General features: G+C 38.3%; 1 protein-coding gene across 5 annotated transcripts in view; it reads right to left on the reverse strand.

Annotated features, from left to right (window-relative positions):
- Positions 1-15958, reverse strand: part of ZNF638 (zinc finger protein 638) — a 90589-nt gene extending 74631 nt beyond the window's left edge. For 3 of the 5 annotated variants that reach the window (XM_019969947.2, XM_019969946.2, XM_070798459.1), the window contains exon 1: positions 1743-3258. In XM_019969947.2, coding sequence (XP_019825506.2) covers positions 1743-3056 — 1314 coding nt within the window. In that variant the 5' untranslated portion in view covers positions 3057-3258. Of the gene's footprint in view, positions 1-1742; positions 3259-15807 lie in introns of those variants that run through there. The other 2 variants (XM_019969950.2, XM_019969948.2) reach the window with 2 other exon arrangements.
- Positions 15959-17223: the final 1265 nt, after the last annotated feature.

A 17223-nucleotide genomic window follows, 5' to 3' on the forward strand; every position in this document is an offset into this window, starting at 1 on the left:
ATCCAGACAGACTTAGTGCACCTAGTCACTCAACAAGTCTTATCTAACTGGAGTATAGAAGTCTTCTGATGCCAGAAAGCATGATTTTTAATTACACACTGTGAAATACACAGTAAGTATTGGTAAATTGATAATGCTGGCCTAAACTGATATAAGCCTACAATCAAGATAGAAATATTAAATCTCTCTCTCCCTACAGCCTATCCAAACAAGTCAATTACAATCACCAAACTATTTGTTGCCTTCTAATTTTTAAAAAATTCCTTAGGTGTGTAATTTTTCTCTTCAGTGAGACTGTATAAACTGCTTAAGAACAACATGTAAACTTTATGTAGTTTATTTTCATTCCAGCACCTAATGTAGCATCATGTACAAAATTAGTAACCAGTAAACAGTTACTGAATGTGTGTATTTTCTATTCAACAGAATAAAAATTAAAACTTTTAAGATATTATTTTTTCTTAGATTCATCATGACTAACTAAAAGTTCAAAATAAATGGAACATAGAGGGGCTAACACTCAATTCAGTACTTGGGCCAGGGCTAGATTTTAACTAAGTGCTGAGATTTTTTAAAGACTTTGCTATTCCCTTTGACAGAGCAAGGCAATTATTATTAGCACTCAGAAAATCTGGCTAAAATGAGGTAGAATGCTGATTTCCTTTGCTTTCAACAACATTTCTGACCGAAGCATCAGTTCCAGGTATCAGATTCTTGTTGGCTGAAACCTGGTGAGTGGGTAACAGAAAGACAATAAAAGGACAATACTGGAAGGAGAAAAAAAACCAAGGGAATAAACACCTATAGACTTTTAAGCCTATTAAAGTATACAACCAATGCTACAGCCTTGAATCATAGCTTGTTCCCATAGAAAATACTGCAATACATTCCTTCCTGGTCACATGTAATATAAATCTTCAAATCACATTAGTAAATAGAAAAAACAGTAGTTTCCAAACATATATAGTAAATAAATATTCAGAAAATTCTACTCAAATCCACCAGTGATTACTATCAAACAATATATTCTACGTTATTCCTCAGGACCTCAGTAAAATACTTTCATTCTAACTCTCCTAACCATGAAGACACCTAAGGCTCCTTTGTTTTTTAAAGACTCTTCTCTGTACAGATCATTTTACACTCTATGCTCTGAGCCCACAGCTGGTCCCAATAATTCATTCTGACTCAATTTTGCTACGCTATGGATTTAGTTATCTTAAGAAGCTCCTTCTCATGAAGCACTAAAAATCCAGATAAGAATCATAGAGTCAGAAAATATTTAAATCAACATTAACTATCTTTAGCTCAAAACAGGTAAGATACATGCAAAGCTAAAATATACTGTCTCTTTAAAAGTGTGCAGTACAAATATTTTATTCCAAATTTTTATTTTTTACTAACAGATTCTCTTATTCAGATAAAGGTAACTCATGTGACATTGTCTTATAAATACAGTTTGTGTCATATAAATTTTATGTTGCATTCTCTGGGATAACCTCTCAAAAGTTCAAAATAAATGGAAAAATCCATGTGGTGTGCCCAGTCACAGGAATACAGAAAGCCTAACACTCAATTCAATACTTAGGCCAGGCTACTTAAGATTACAACTAAGCACTGACATTGCAATCACAATTTCTGCCATTTCCTTAATGACTAGTTAACACCAGCATACATATGAGAATTTAGATGAAACTTGGGCACTGAGTTATCATGATACAGTGATCTTTAAAAACACTCACCTTCAAATGACTACATTCTACGTTACACAGAGAACACAAATGTGGAAATATTCTTGGAGATGCTGCATAATAATCATTCATCATAGAAGGAGTTGGAAGTCTCTTCATCTTCTGGGCATCAGCATGCGAAAACTTTGGTAGCCAGGATGCTTTCACAATCCCAAAGGGAGACCGAATGGGGATGTCAGCCTCTGACTGGTAATTCTTTTTACTTCCTCCCGATCCATGTACATTAGACGAATTAATGACAGGTTCACGTGGGATCCGCTCTTGTTGGCTTACAGTTGAAATTAATTCCGATGAAAAAGGTTGCTGGTTCATAGGAGGAGGAATCAGAGACTGACTCATTGTCTGATTAACTGTCTGGCTAATGGATTGGCTGACAGATTTTACAGGTTCAAGGACTGACTGTCCTCTTGAAATGTGTAAACCTGACATCTTGCTTCCACTCTCAACTGGGAAAAAGGACTGATTACTGGAGGACTCACTGGGGAAGTCCATCTGTCGAAACACATCTTCAACAGGAAACATAGAATTACACATCACATTTGGAGCAGGAACAGATGCAGAAATGCTTGGCTGTGACCGAAACTCATCCTCGACCTCATCGGTTGGAATTTCAGGATCATAAATACGTACTTCAAGTGGATCTTCTGTGTAGCCATATTTGCTTGCATGCCCATAATCAATCACATTACTCGAAACTGCCTCATTACCAAGTGTTTCTTTATTTCTGCTCCGAGAAGGTAAATTAGGTAATCGGCGCCCCATTTTTCGCATTCTTATATCCCTCAAGATTAATGGCATATTTTCAGGAGTTAGCTGTTCATCAGGATAGCGACTGAGTTCTTCTAAGTCTTCATTAGATAATCCAAAACTTGCTAAGATACTTGAGGCACTCTCTTTTGTATAGCGGCTCTGTACTTTAGGACTCTGCTCTGTAACCTGTGTTACAGAACTCTGCTTCACTCCCACTGACGCAGATATATGAGGCTCATCATCCCATCGGCTACCATGAGGCTTCTCCTTCTTTTGTTGTGCTTCATGAAAATCCAATTTTTCTTTGGTCAATCTTGGATCAGTTTGGTGTTGAGTTACCTGAACATTCATTCTCTGTGGTTCCATATTCTGATAAGATTCATGGCAGGCAAATCTGTGTGGAATTCCACGGGCTCTCCCTGCTGGGTAAAATCTTGGAAGACCCATAGATCCAGGCCTCATAAATGGTCCTGGAGGCCTCATCTCAGAAGGGTTAGGTGCTCGTGGCCTCTGAAGTGGAAAGTTTCCTCGAGGATTAAACCTGGGTCTCGACATGGCTATTTTCAAGAAAGCCTGATTTAATAAAGTATAAGGTGGTGTTGAACTATGTGAGGCAATGGCATTCAGCTGCTGCAGCGCCAACTGAGTCTTAATCTGAGCAAAGTGCAAAGGAGATGGGCCCAACAGAAGTGGGTTTGCAATGCCCAGGTTCAAGGAATTCACAAGTGGTGCGAAATTTTCCAAGAATAACACAAAGCTGAAAGTTAAAACACAAATATTAGATCATTTTAACTCAAACTACTTCATGAAGTGGGTTCTACAGCCAGTGTAAAACATTTTGAAACAAAGCCATGAAACCATTCTGCATTTCATACATTTTTAGAGTTGTTTATGAGGATTTTAAACTTTCCCAAAAACTTGCTCTTCTTTCCCGAATCCAGAATACAAACCCCAAACCTCAAGCCAGAGTTCCTGTACACTATGCTGCGCTGGGTGCTGTCCTAGGTGCAGAGCGGCAATTACAACTCCTTTTAAAACTTCTTAGAAGTGTCCAAATACTGCATGCCACTGGGGGATGGGGTGAAAATAACATTCAGTTGCTGTGGTCGGTAAGTTCTCAGTTCTTGTTTATCACCAAAGATCTCCCCCCTTCCCTGCACAGACCCTTTTGATTTTAGTGGAAAGGAATGAGTTCAGAATCATTCATTCACTTTATTAAAAATTTTTATCTAATATGACAATCATTATGAAGTATTCAAGCCAAGTAAAACATGATTCCTATAGGCAAAGTGCAAACGATGTAACAAGAAAAACAGATTGTGTCATTATTACAACAACACTAAAAAACATCAGGAATGGATTTATTTCTGGGAGAAGTCAAGAATACCTGAGTTGAGCTTCATAGGGTGGGTATCCTCTAGAGTTTTGAGGAAACTGGGAGAAGAGAGATTTCAGATAATAAGATCTTACTCAACATGTGTTTATCAAATTTTAGAAAATGTAGAATAGCCTAGGTTGCTGCTGCTGCTGCTGCTCCTCGGGTCGCTTCAGTTTTGTCCGACTCTGTGTGACCTCAGAGACGGCAGCCCACCAGGCTCCCCCATCCCTGGGATTCTCCAGGCAAGAACACTGGAGTGGGTTGCCATTTCCTTCTCCAATGCATGAAAGTGAAAAGTTAAAGTCAAGTCGCTCAGTTGTGTCCAACTCCTAGCGACCCCATGGACTGTAGCCCACCAGACTGCCCCGTCCATGGGATTTGCCAGCCTAGGTTAAGGTTTCTAAATAAAATATTGTAATAAAATGAGAGACTGCTGGGATGATTTAAAAATTTAAAACTAATTAAATTTATCAACTGCATGTTTCTGACAAAGCTATAGTATTCTGGCCCAACACAAAATATAGCTTCAGTTAAGACATGTGAATCTTCAGTAACTCTAGGACTATTTAATAAAATTATCTATGAAGACAGAGGAAAAAAATACTTCTGAAGAACCTCTCTCCTTTATGCCAACTTTTAGCTACTGTTTTTACTGACTTTGGAATTTTCTCCCAAACTATCCATTTTCAATACTGTTCTCTACACCAATTCCTTCAGTCACAGAGGCTCAAAAGCATCTTATTTTCCGTTTTTAACTAATTTTTTTAACTATAAAATTCTATGTATTCCTGTCAAAATCTCTAATATAGAATTTTTTTTCCTTTCACCATCATCACAACCCTACTGCAAGCTCTCATCACTCTCACCACAGCTGCCCTTCATCCCAATTCATTCTGTCATTACTAATATCCTTAAAGCATTTACCATCACTCCTCTACATAAAAACCTTCACCACTTTATTGCTACCTGCAAGATAGTGTCCAAACTTGTCAACCTGGCATTTAGTATATAATCTAATCTCAATCTACCTTTCACATTTTACTAGCCAATAATACTTAATGAAAAGTTTCTGCTACAGGGGCTTCACTGGTGGTAAAGACTCCATCTGCCAATGCAGGAGACTCTGGACTGATTCTGTGCTGTGGAGCAACTAAGCCTGTGCGCTGCAACTCCTGAGCCCATCTGCCACACCTACTGAAGCCCGCACACCTAGAGTCCATGCTCCATGAGAGGCCACCGCAATGAGAAGCCCACACACCACAATGAAGAATAGCCCCCACTTGCCACAACTACAGAAAAGCCAGCGCAGCAACAAAGACCCAACACAGTCAAAAATAAGTAAAATTAAATTTAAAAATGTATGCTACAGCCAAATGGGTCTATTTGCAATTTCCTGACCACTTTCAACATTCTTGCTTCCACACTTTATTCATACTGTACTACCTAGAATACCCTTAGCTCTCTGAACCAAGCTCACTCTTCAAGACTGTTTCCAAGTCACACCTTACAAGAATCTCTTTGCGCATTTCCTGTGGCACACTTTGGGCTTCTCTGATGGCTTAGATGGCAAAGCCATGCAATGCAGAAGACCTGGGTTCAATCCCTGAGTCAGGAAGATCCCCCAGAGAAGGAAATGGCTACCCACTCCAGTGGGAAGAGAAGGGGATGACAGACAACGAGATGGTTGAATAGCATCATCAACTCAATGGACATGAGTCTGAGCAAACTCCAGGAGACAGTGAAGGACAGGGGAGACTGGCATGCTGCAGTCCTTAGGGTCACAAAGAGTTGGACACGATTTAGCAACTGAACAATGGCACACTTTCAGCTATTAGTGTTAATAAATGCAGTAATTCATGCAATATTCAAATTCATTTCTAAACTAGTAATGTATGTCAGATGAGAAGGGTTTGAATTCTACAAGGTTCACCACTTACTATTAAGGTCTTGGACAAGCTACTTAACCTCTGGACCATAAGTTTTCTCATGAGTAAAATGGGACAGTATCTTCCTCTCTGGATTACTGGTAAGGACTGCTGCTACTGCTAAATCACTTCAGTCGTGTCCGACTGTGCGACCCCACAGACGGCAGCCCACCAGGATCCTCCGTCCCTGGGATTCTCCAGGCAAGAACACTGGAGTGGGTTGCCATTTCCTTCTCCAATGCATGAAAGTGGAAAGTGAAAAGTGAAAATGAAGTCGCTCAGTCGGGTTTGACCCTTAGTGACCTCATGGACTGCAGCCTTCCAGGCTCCTCCATCCATGGGATTTTCCAGGCAAGAGTACTGGAGTGTGTTGCCATTGCCTTCTCCGACTGTTAAGGACTAAGTTAGATGAAATATAAATGTGTATAACATCTAATAAAGGAGCTGCCCAATAAACGTTAGTGTCACTCTCCCTGCCCTCACTCCATTAAGCAGGGACCTTTCAGGCAGGTAAATTACACTCCTAAGCATCAGTATTTTTTAATCTTTGCAAAGCAGAGGGGAGTTAAATTTGGGGCAGGGGAGCTAAGAGATGAGCAAAAGCAGAAATCATAAAAATAATTTCTCTTTTCACATACAACCTCTATCCTAACAGACTCAGAAGAAGAACAGAGTTAAATCTCCAGAAAACAAGATCCATCCTGGAAGAACTACAATATAACAGGTGCTCTGGAAGTCCAAAAATAAAAGCAATCACCAAAATTAACTGTGTTTTATAAAAGATGTTTTGAAGCAATTAATTCATAATAATGGAAATGTCTTTTGGAAAAAAAAAAAACTCAAAAATGCAAAAAGACTGGAAAAAGGCAAGCTCCCCAACCCCCAACTAAACACTTTTTCTTTGACTATTATAAACTGAAAATCCACAGAGGTTCACTGATGCACCAGTATTTAAAGAATCAAATGTTATTGTACCTAACAAGTGTAACAAATAATTTGGGATCTTCATTAAAATAATCTAGAAAACAAAGGATGCATTTTGGCAGGGGTGAAGTGTGGTGTTTAGTGGATGAGGGAAGTTTGATGAAGCACAACTAGCAAAAATATTTGTTGAGGAAGGTGAGTGACGGGTCCAAAAGAATTTATTACCTTTCCTCTCTACTTTTTCACACGTCTGAACATTACCCTCCCAAAAAACCCCCCCAAAAACAGTGCTAAATATTAAGTATGAAATGTTTAACAGAAAACAAAAAAGGAGGGTTGGAGAGTATAAAACCAACATAACTTCATACTTCTCTATCAAATCTAACATTATCACACCAAAGTCTAACAAAGCCAAAATCAGCTAATCTGTTATGATTTTCAGGCAACATATAAATAACATGCAGATTTGTCTAAAATCTCATTTAGTTCATTTTCCCCTACATCATTCCTTCCCACCTGACTCAACTGACTTGTTATTAAACAGTTCATTCATTCAGATAACACATATCTCATTCCTCTCTGTTTCAATATTTATTTTGGTGGGGAAAAAACTATTTGTGAGATTGAGTAAAATTAAGCAAAATAAGCCAAGGGCTCTTGATATGAAGCCTCTTAGTAGCAATTAGGTTATCCCACACCAAAGAAAATAAACCTTAAGTCTTTTGAGAATGCAACTGATATAACCTAAAAACAATGTGGTAAGAAACAAGAACCAGTAAGACAAGGGTAAATTTGGCATTAACACCTGGAAAACAACTGAACAAATAAGGACAACAATTATAAAGCCTTTTTCATTTAACTCCAGGAGTTCTGGCCACAAAAAGGTTCATTCGCCCAACAAATTTACAGAGAATCAACACATCATTAAACTAACTTAGAAAAATCTGAATTGAGACCTGAGTCCTTAATTATTAATTACTTTGAACACAATTGTGATTAAATAATACTCACCCTTTAAAATGAATTTTTATTCTTGATGATATAAATAATATATGCTTGTTAAAGAAAACAATAAAAAGCAGCAAGTGAAATCCTTACCAGTAAAATCATTACTGATAATGAACTAATATTTTGATGGAATTTCTAGTTTTGTATATATGCACACATACATGGATGGAAAGGGGAAGAAGGTACACAAAACTTCATTGTATGAACTATACTAGTTCTATTTTAAATTAACATTTTATTTTCCTATGTTCCATATTTTTCAAAAACAGGGTATTTAATGGTCAGAAAACATTCTGAACTCCTGAAGACAAGTAGCAGTTAAAAACGATCTTCCATGCCCTATCAACTAGAACATGCCTCTCTGAAACAAGATATAGTCAATGAGAAAAACTCTGGAAGCATCTAGTAGAAACTGAATTCTTGAGACAGAAATGAATAGCTTGATGTATTAAAAAATTCACCATTATATCCCTTGAGATACTTTCTGACATGTCCACTACCACAATCAAAAACTACTTGCTATTTTGATACAGTCTTTCAGATGGAAAAGAATCCTTCATTTTCTTTATACGTATTGATAAAGAAGTCTGAAATCTAAAAATATAAAAGCATCACCAAAAATTAGTCAGGCAGATCATAATGGCTCCAATTAGATTCACAATGAAAAGATTTATATCAAACCCCATACTTGAACTTTAAACCACTTCATGGTTTAAAAAGCATTTCGGTATTCATTATCTCATCTGAGCTTACAACCACCAAGTAAGCAAGGGAATTCAAGTTTACGATTAAGTAAAGCCTTAGAACTAACTGGCAAGGTCACAAATTGAACTCCTCTCAATGTTCTTTCCATCCTGTATTCTAGGTACATAAAATTTAAATTTTATAGCTTTGTTTTTTCTAATTATTAAAAAAGCAATACCTGTTCATGACCACCCTCCCCAAAGAAATATCATCTTCATGACATGCAGAAAAGAACAGTCTTCTAACCTTACCACAAAAGGAAAACTACCATTAACATTACTTTTCTAGTTTTATACCCACATACCTGATTTGATACCCTGTGTCAGAGCAACTGTGTCTCAGAATACATAAAATCTACCTTCACACTTACTAACAACGCAAGTATTACACTGACCAGTTACTTCTGTGCTTTTCTCAGTTTAACTGGTTCTCAACCTTCTAATCTCCTCTAGTATATACAGACAGATCCACTCAGCCAACTCTCTTCTACCTTTAGTTTTGTCCCACAAAAGGTATGGAAGTCACAGAATTCTGAAGGTGCCACAAGCGTAAATACAGAATATCATGCTGGATGTTAAAATGCCAAAATGTGGCACACCTCAATGAAAGTGCCAAAGAAACAAAGAAAAAATAAGCAGATAACTAGAAACATTGTTTTTATCATGAAGGGCATCACAAACTTCACAAAGGATTGGTAACCATCATGATTTCAGATCTTAAAGAAAATGGAAGATCAACTTGCTAATAATGCACAATATCAGAAATAGATTACCATGAAAGCCATTAAAAACCTTGGATAGCAATGATTTGATAGTTATTATTTTCAGGAACACAAACTTTTTTATAAATAAGATACGTGAGTATAATTTTTACATGTTTTTCTTTTTTTAGGAATATACATACTGTACACATAAATGATTCTTTACAGACAACACAGTATTCCCAGTAAATGATGCCCCCCTGAGATGGTGGTTCTACTTACTACTTCAGTACTCTCAAAAAATAAAACACATCAGTCCAAAAGAAACCACCAAATCCAAACTGGAATAAAGAAATCTTTTCTGGGATTTTTTTAAAACTAGAAATGAGAAAAATCATAAGTACGGATAAAACTGTTGACAAAATGCAGCTGACAGCATACTCACCACCTTAGTGAGAAAGCACAAACACTGAAACAAAATAATGCCAATGTAACAGGTAAGCAGGACCAAGAGGTAACTATAGTACTGAAGACATTTACTACTCAGTTGTTCTTGAGGTAAAACTGCATCTTTGCCCTCCCTGCCCTCAAGAAGTGCATGAGCCAAAAAATGTTCCCACCTGCCTAGAATGGGTTTCCAAAATCTTAAATTTGTTGGTGTTCAGTCGCCCAGTCATGTCTGACTCTTTGCGACCCCATGGACTCCAGCATGCCAGGCCTTCAGTCTCTCACCATCTCCCAAAGTTTGCCCAAGTTCATCTCCATTGCATCGGTAATGCCATCCAAAATCTTCAATTAAGCATACCTAAATTATCTGGCCAAATGTCTTAAAATGCCAAATGCCTTAAAGTCTTTACAAACTACAAAACAGCGTATGTGTCTTTTTATGTAAAAAATAGAAACAAGAAGACACATATATCCACTTAGCTTAACGGTTACAAGAAGTAGGATAACCAGGAAACAAGTAGGTTACATAAGGGGTAACAGAAAGGACTGAAAGGAAATAAATGGAAATGATACTTTATGGAGTATACCTTACTATATAATTTTGACTTTCAGAATCAGGTTAACAATGTAATTTTTTTTTTTTTTTTTTTAATTAAAAAAGGATGGGAAGAAGAGGGGAAAGCTAAAACTGAAAGCAAACTAATTCATTTTTCAAATGAACACCATAGCTATTTAAAAGGGAAAAGGAAAACTACTTAAGTAATTTATAAAACCACTATTTGACTTAGGAGAAAAGATAACTTTTAAGAATTCTCACTCTTTTTAGTAGTCTGGGTTTTTTTGCTTTTTTTTTTTGCAGTGGTATGGATGAATTAATTCTTAAATAACTTCAGATATGCCATGGGATCGAGAAGAGCCTAGGTAAATGTTTTATAGCACTGGGAACCAGGATTCTGACTGTGGAAAACAGGATTATAAATATACATATACAGGCTTTCCTGATGCTCAGATGGTAAAACGATCCACATGCAGTGCAGAAGACCTGGGTTCGATCCCTGCATCAGGAAGATCCCCTGGAGAAGGGAATGGCTACCCACTCCAGTATTCTTGCCTGGAAATTCCACAGACAGAGGAGCCTGGTGGGCTACAGCCCATGGTGTTGCAGGGTTGCCAAGAGTTGGCCGTAACTGAGGGATTAACACACACACACACACATATACACACACGTGCACACATACACACATGTGCACACATACACACACATACATATACACATGTAAGAGAAAGCAATAAACAACTGGACAGTAATAAATTACAAACCACTGAAAAAACCAGGTGTCCACACCTCCATAGCAATCAATCATTGTAAACACAGAGGAATCACTAAGTTGGAAAATCACTGTGTAACATCACAGTAATGTAAAGACTGGTTCAGGCAAAAATCCTGAGTTAAATTTTAATGAGGAATAAGACATTTGGGTGGTGTTAAATCTCCACAGATCAGTTCAAGGGGGAAAAAAACATTTTGACCAAACCTGTGCTCAGACATCATAATTCATGAAGGGTAGATGGACTTCATCTATAGATCTGGTACCATGGGGGGAACATAGAAACTTGATTTTTCTGGCCAGGGACATATAATTTACTCAAGAGGAAACATCAAAAAAAGAATAAAAAAAAAAAATCCAAAGTGAGAAATGTTCTATTAAATGAAAGCAAACAGTATTTTTCAAAAATGTCAACCTCACAAAAGATAAAAAGACTACAGAATATTCCAAAGTAAACAAGACTAAAAAAACATGATAACTAAATGCAGTTACCTAATCCTAGACTGATCCTATACTAGAGAGGGGGAGAACTGCTACAAGAAACATTATTGGGTCAACTGAAAAAAAATCAGAAAATGGTAAAAAAAAAAAAAAAAATCAAATCAACATTAAATTTACTGAGACTGATAACTGTACTATGACCACAGAAGAAAATATCCTATTCTTACGTAATAAACTACTAAATAACTAATAAACTAATAAAGGTTAAGAGTACAGTATGTGCAAGTTATTTTCAAAATAGTTCAGGGAAAAAATAAGGGTGTGTGTGCATTCAAGCATGCAAAAGGACAGAGGGAAGGGAAATAGGGTATTCCCCTGTCAGCCAGCATTTTAACTCATTCAAAAATAGTTAATGACCCAACACTGGGCTACCTAACATCTTAGTTACATCCTCAGTCAAAAAAGGACTATAAGTAAGTATGGCTACAGGCAGAAAACTGGCAATGATAAAAAAAAAATCAGCCCTAAGCACTTTTTTGGATTTGGCTATTCTTTTTCTACATCACGTTCACTCCCTAACTATTGACTGTTAGTCAGACCATTATGCAATCCATAATAATCTGATCTTTGGGGAAACTTCCACTGATCTGAAGACACCCACCCTACTACGAAGGGTGCCAGCAGTGATTTCATGCAAAATTGGGTAACTCCCATAAATAAAATTTCCGACTAACACAGCATAGTGTTTTTTTAAGAACTTAGACCCTAGACTCAGTGCTTTAATTCTGATCCTGGAGTGCTAAAAATGTGAGCCTCAGCAAGCTGATTAACCCATGACTCCACGTACTGTTGATGTAAAAAATGATTAAAATTATACCCCCTGACATGCAACAGATGGCTCAAAAAATGTTACATTAATAAACAAAATGCTTTACTTAAGAAGCAGGTAGTTGTCTTTCATTAAGACCTAGATAATTTCCAAAAATATCAATACGGTGGGGTAGCATGTAAGAAATAAATGGGGAGATTTGAATAATTGACTGAATATCTGACATTAAGGAATTATTATTACTTTAGGTGTGATATTCATGTCTTTTTCTAAAATTTTAGAGAAAAATTCTGAACTATAAATTAAGGAATATGTCATAGGAATTGCTTAAAAAAACAGGGTGGAGAGCAGAGACAAGATTTACTTATAATTGTTGTAAATTTTAATTGTTGCAGCTGGGTGATAAGTATATAATACTTTCTGCTTTTGTAAAGACTTAAAATTTTCCCTAATTAAAAAAAATTTTTCTAACAAGTGAGGAAATTAAAAAGAATAGAAAGTTGGTAACAGTCACTCATTAGGCAGAGACAACAAAGAAATCACCTGAAAGTTTAATAAAATGGACTAGAAATGAGGCAAGGGAAAAGTATGAAAACTTAAAGACTGTAACAATAAATATATTTTGGTATTTATTTAAGGGGCTCAAGAGTTGAAAAATAATCCAAAATATAAGTTTCCCAAGGTAGCACTAAGAAAATATCAAAATATGCACACCTTAAAAACTCCTTCTCCTAAACTCCCTGAACTTTTTTCTTTGCAATACAAAACCATTACTCTTGATCTTCACTGATCATTAGAGCTGTGTTTTATTTTATACCTTACCTTTTCCCTACTATGTTTTTTTCCTTTCCATTACTCTTATTTTCCATATACCTATCTTCCTCTCATTTTCATTTCAATCACAAATTTCAGACTACAGTAAATAAATAAGTTGAAGCAGTGAAAGAGTAAGAAAAGCTAAACATAAAGAAGGCTTACTGGCTTTAGCCACAAGTATAATTACTTTCAGTTTGGAGGATCTCTAAACCACTTCAACATTCAGTGGCTTGTTTACTTGCAAAACACCCCAAAATATGTTACTGGGTACCCAGACTAGAAGCACTATTTCTCAGTATATAAAGCATTTTATTAATCATTTGGACAGATTTTTTTCCAAACCCTGATCAGTATACGTTAAGTCATAGGAGCAAAGCATGATTTGGACCCCAAAGCCTGTGTTCTTACCCAGACTCTGGCAACCATCAGCTGAGTTCATTCACCCGACCTGCGAGTATCTAACACAAACTAGGCATTGAGACAGATACAAAGATGAGCCTAACAATCATATAAATAAATGGTTACAATTTTGATACGTGCTTCAAGAGGGGTATACATAAAGTAAGAGAGGTATACATAAAGTTTATAGATGAACAAAGTATTTTAATGAAACATTAGATGATCTTTCAGCTCCAAAATTCTATCAATTTAACCTACATTCTTTAAGCCTCTTCTTTTTATTAAGAGGGACTATCTGCAGGTTGCAATTTTCTATCAAAAGATGCTTCCAAAGCACCTAAAAATTTGCAGTAGTAACAACTAACATTTATTAAGCACCTAGTTATGTCTCAAAGGATAGGGGCTTTTCACACATTTTCTCCCTCACAATAATTCCAGGCAGGAAGCAGTATTATTACCACTTTACAGACAAGGACATAAAAGTTCAGGAAGACTAAAATAACTTACCCCACATTTCACTCAGACAGTAAGAGGAAAACTGGGATTCGAAGCCAAATCTTCTGATTCCAAAGCCTATTCTCTTTCCACTAAACTATTTGTCTCTCATTTTCTTTCACTACATAAAAACAAAATTTCCAGAGATGACCTTCTTAAGAGCACCCAAGAGAAAACCTTTAAGACAGCCATGAAATACAAAGTGATCACTGATTCTAAGAAGCATTTTTAAAACCTGAGTATCTGCTGTATACACCTTCCATAACAAAATAACACATTACAGTTACAAAACTAAAATATAACCAATACTCAAGGTAATAGATATGTGTGACATAAAGCTAGTAATAAAAACGGATGAGATTTTGTGATTTCTTCCAACTGTTTTATCTTTCCCTCACTTGGTTTCAACAACCAATCAAGGGAATGGTCCAGCATATTTTAGTGTACTAACGTGTTAATTTTTAAAGTGTATATTATTTAAGTGTCTATTACATAAAATATGTATATTACATATTATTTTAAAGTGTATATTACATAATTACTTAAAAGTGTATATTACAAAGTATGGGAATACAAAATAAAGTGTATATGAAATGTTGCCAAAAAGAAAAAGAATACAACATAAGCCCACTAAGTCTAGAATACCTCATCAACAATATTTAAAGCTATGTTGAAATAATGTAAATTATGCGTTCATTTTTCTGTATAAATTTCATTAACCTCATTTTTGTAAGTTTTTTCAGTTTATCAATTTTAATTGTAAATGAGCCAACAGACATCCTTGAAAAATACATTAACCCTTTACAATAAAAAAAATTTTTTGTTTGCACAATTCCAAAGCTGGTTAGAAAAAGAATTTAAACCAACGTAAGTCGCCGGATCCCTATAACAAATTTTTTTCAGAACTCCTCCAGATTAAAATAGTATTCCCCCCCCAAATTTTGCCTAGGAGCAAATTTTAAGATTAAGAGGAAATAGCTTGAGGCAGCCTTCACTGTCTAGTTCAATTACAGGTCTTGTAATAATAGAAGTCTCCCTCATTCAGTTATCTCAACAGAAGATCTGTTTCAGCTGTCCTCAAGGATTCTCGTATGTGGTACACGTTCTCCCCCCAACTTGAACAGAACGGGCCCAAGCTAGGAATCACTAGCGATCCGCATTCTCGATTCCTCTGAGAAATCTGGAAGTAAGTATCAGAGCAGTTCGTGAGCCCTTCGTATCCCGCACAGAGACGACATTCTCTTGGCTTTCATTCCCGCACAAGGCAGGCAGAAGAAACCCGGACCAGCCAAAGCCGCTACATCGTACGCTCCCCCTTCACCTCAGCTCCCCCTTCCCCAGCCCCGAACACAAACACGTTCTTCTCCTCCACGCTTCTTATACAATGTCGCTCGCTAATGGGCTCAGCTCGAGCTCCACTGCCTCTCCTCCGGGCCCGACGGGAATGGTTCCTCCCTCCGCGAAGCTCCCTCACCACCGCTTCCTCCTGTCAGGCCTGGCGCGGCCCGGCCGGCCCTGCGCCGATGGGGAAGGGGCAGCCACGGCCTTGCCAAAGGGCTGTTTTCGTTCCTCCGCCCAGTGCAAACGCGTCAGGCGGCTCTTTCTGAAGCAGGGTCCTCACCCCGGTGCCCGACCTGCCCCTCCGGAGCAGTGCGGTGAACCGACGCTGTGGCTGGGGAGCCAAGCTCCCTTCCCATCCCGGGGGTCCCCCAATCTCCTCCCGCCCCCGCCGTCAGCCCGCCGCCATTTTGTGCGCAGTCGCTGCGACACAGATACAATGGTCGGCCTGGACCGTACAGGAAAGGCTCAGGACCTCCACGCTTTGGGCTCCCGCCTTCCAATCCCCTGTTCCCCACAAGGCAGCCGTCCTACCTATGCCTACCCGACTAACCGCCGGATTCCATTTGCGCCCCACAGTTTAGCACTCAGCCTCCAGTCTCGACGCCGAAGAAGCTACCGCCTCCAGAGAGCCGCACGCATGCGCGTCTGCCGAGCCTTGGCGAGCCCTCATCTGCTGCCCGCGCCTGCGTACCCCCGGCACATGGTTCTCCCGTAGACAAGAGAAACCGACCAGCGAAACTTGGTTCCGGAAGGGGGCGCTCTCGCGTGTGTTACTCCAGGCGTCCCTGGCAAAACTCCTGCACCGGTATCAGTGCCTCTGCGATTCCGTGCCTGTCCAATACTATCCTGTCCAAATCATGAGCATATGTAAGACCTGCATTGTCCCACCTCCTCCATTAAGTCTTCCCTGATCATTTTTGCCTTCAATAATACATTAAAATAAATAGTACTCATCTGGCATTGGATATTGTAATGCTTTGCCTGCCTTTTATCCTCTATATAAAGATATAGAAATAGATATATACTTGCAATAATGCGAGGTCTATCACAGCCACTGAAAATGTCAGGAAATATGAATTCAATTAAATCTTATTGAGGTAAAAGCTTAACACTTTAAAGATCCTTTCTTGAGTTGTTAAACAATAAAAATACCTACCTAATGTGGTAAAAGAGGCTTTTGAACTGTGGTGTTGGAGAAGACTCTTGAGAGTCTCTTGGACTGCAAGAAGATCCAACATGTCCATTCTAAAGGAGATCAGTCCTGGGTGTTCTTTTGAAGGAATGATGCTGAAGCTGAAACTCCAGTACTTTGGCCACCTCATGCGAAGAGTTGACTCATTGGAAGAGACTCTGATTCTGGGAGAGATTGGGGACAGGAGGAAAAGGGGACGACACAGGATGAGGTGGCTGGATGGCATCACCGACTCGATGGACATGAGTTTGAGTGAACTCCTAGAGTCGATGATGGACAGGAAGGCCTAGCCTGCCGCAATTCATGGGGTCGCAGAGAGTTGGACACGACTGAGCGACTGAACTGAACTGAATTGAATGTGGTAAATACTTTTAACCTTTCTTTTACCAATTAAAAACCTTGGGTTGAGAGAACCTGAGTAACTTCTCAACGTAACTCTACTTTGTAGAGTTCAATCATTGGCAAAAATTCAATCATTGGCAAAATCTGGTCAAATTCACAAATCCTGCCTTTTCAGTTCAGTTCAGTCGCTCAGTCATGTCTGACTCTTTGCGACCCCATGAATCGCAGCATGCCAGGCCTCCCTGTCCATCACCAACCCCTGGAGTTCACTCAGACTCAATGTCCATCGAGTCAGTGATGCCATCCAGCCATCTCATCCTCTGTTGTCCCCTTCTCCTCTTGCCCCCAATCCCTCCAAGCACCAGAGTCTTTTCCAATGAGTCAACTCTTCACATGAGGTGGCCAAAGTACTG

The sequence above is a fragment of the Bos indicus genome, chromosome 11 (assembly GCF_029378745.1).
Source record: "Bos indicus isolate NIAB-ARS_2022 breed Sahiwal x Tharparkar chromosome 11, NIAB-ARS_B.indTharparkar_mat_pri_1.0, whole genome shotgun sequence".
Classification (NCBI taxonomy): Eukaryota; Metazoa; Chordata; class Mammalia; order Artiodactyla; family Bovidae; genus Bos; species Bos indicus.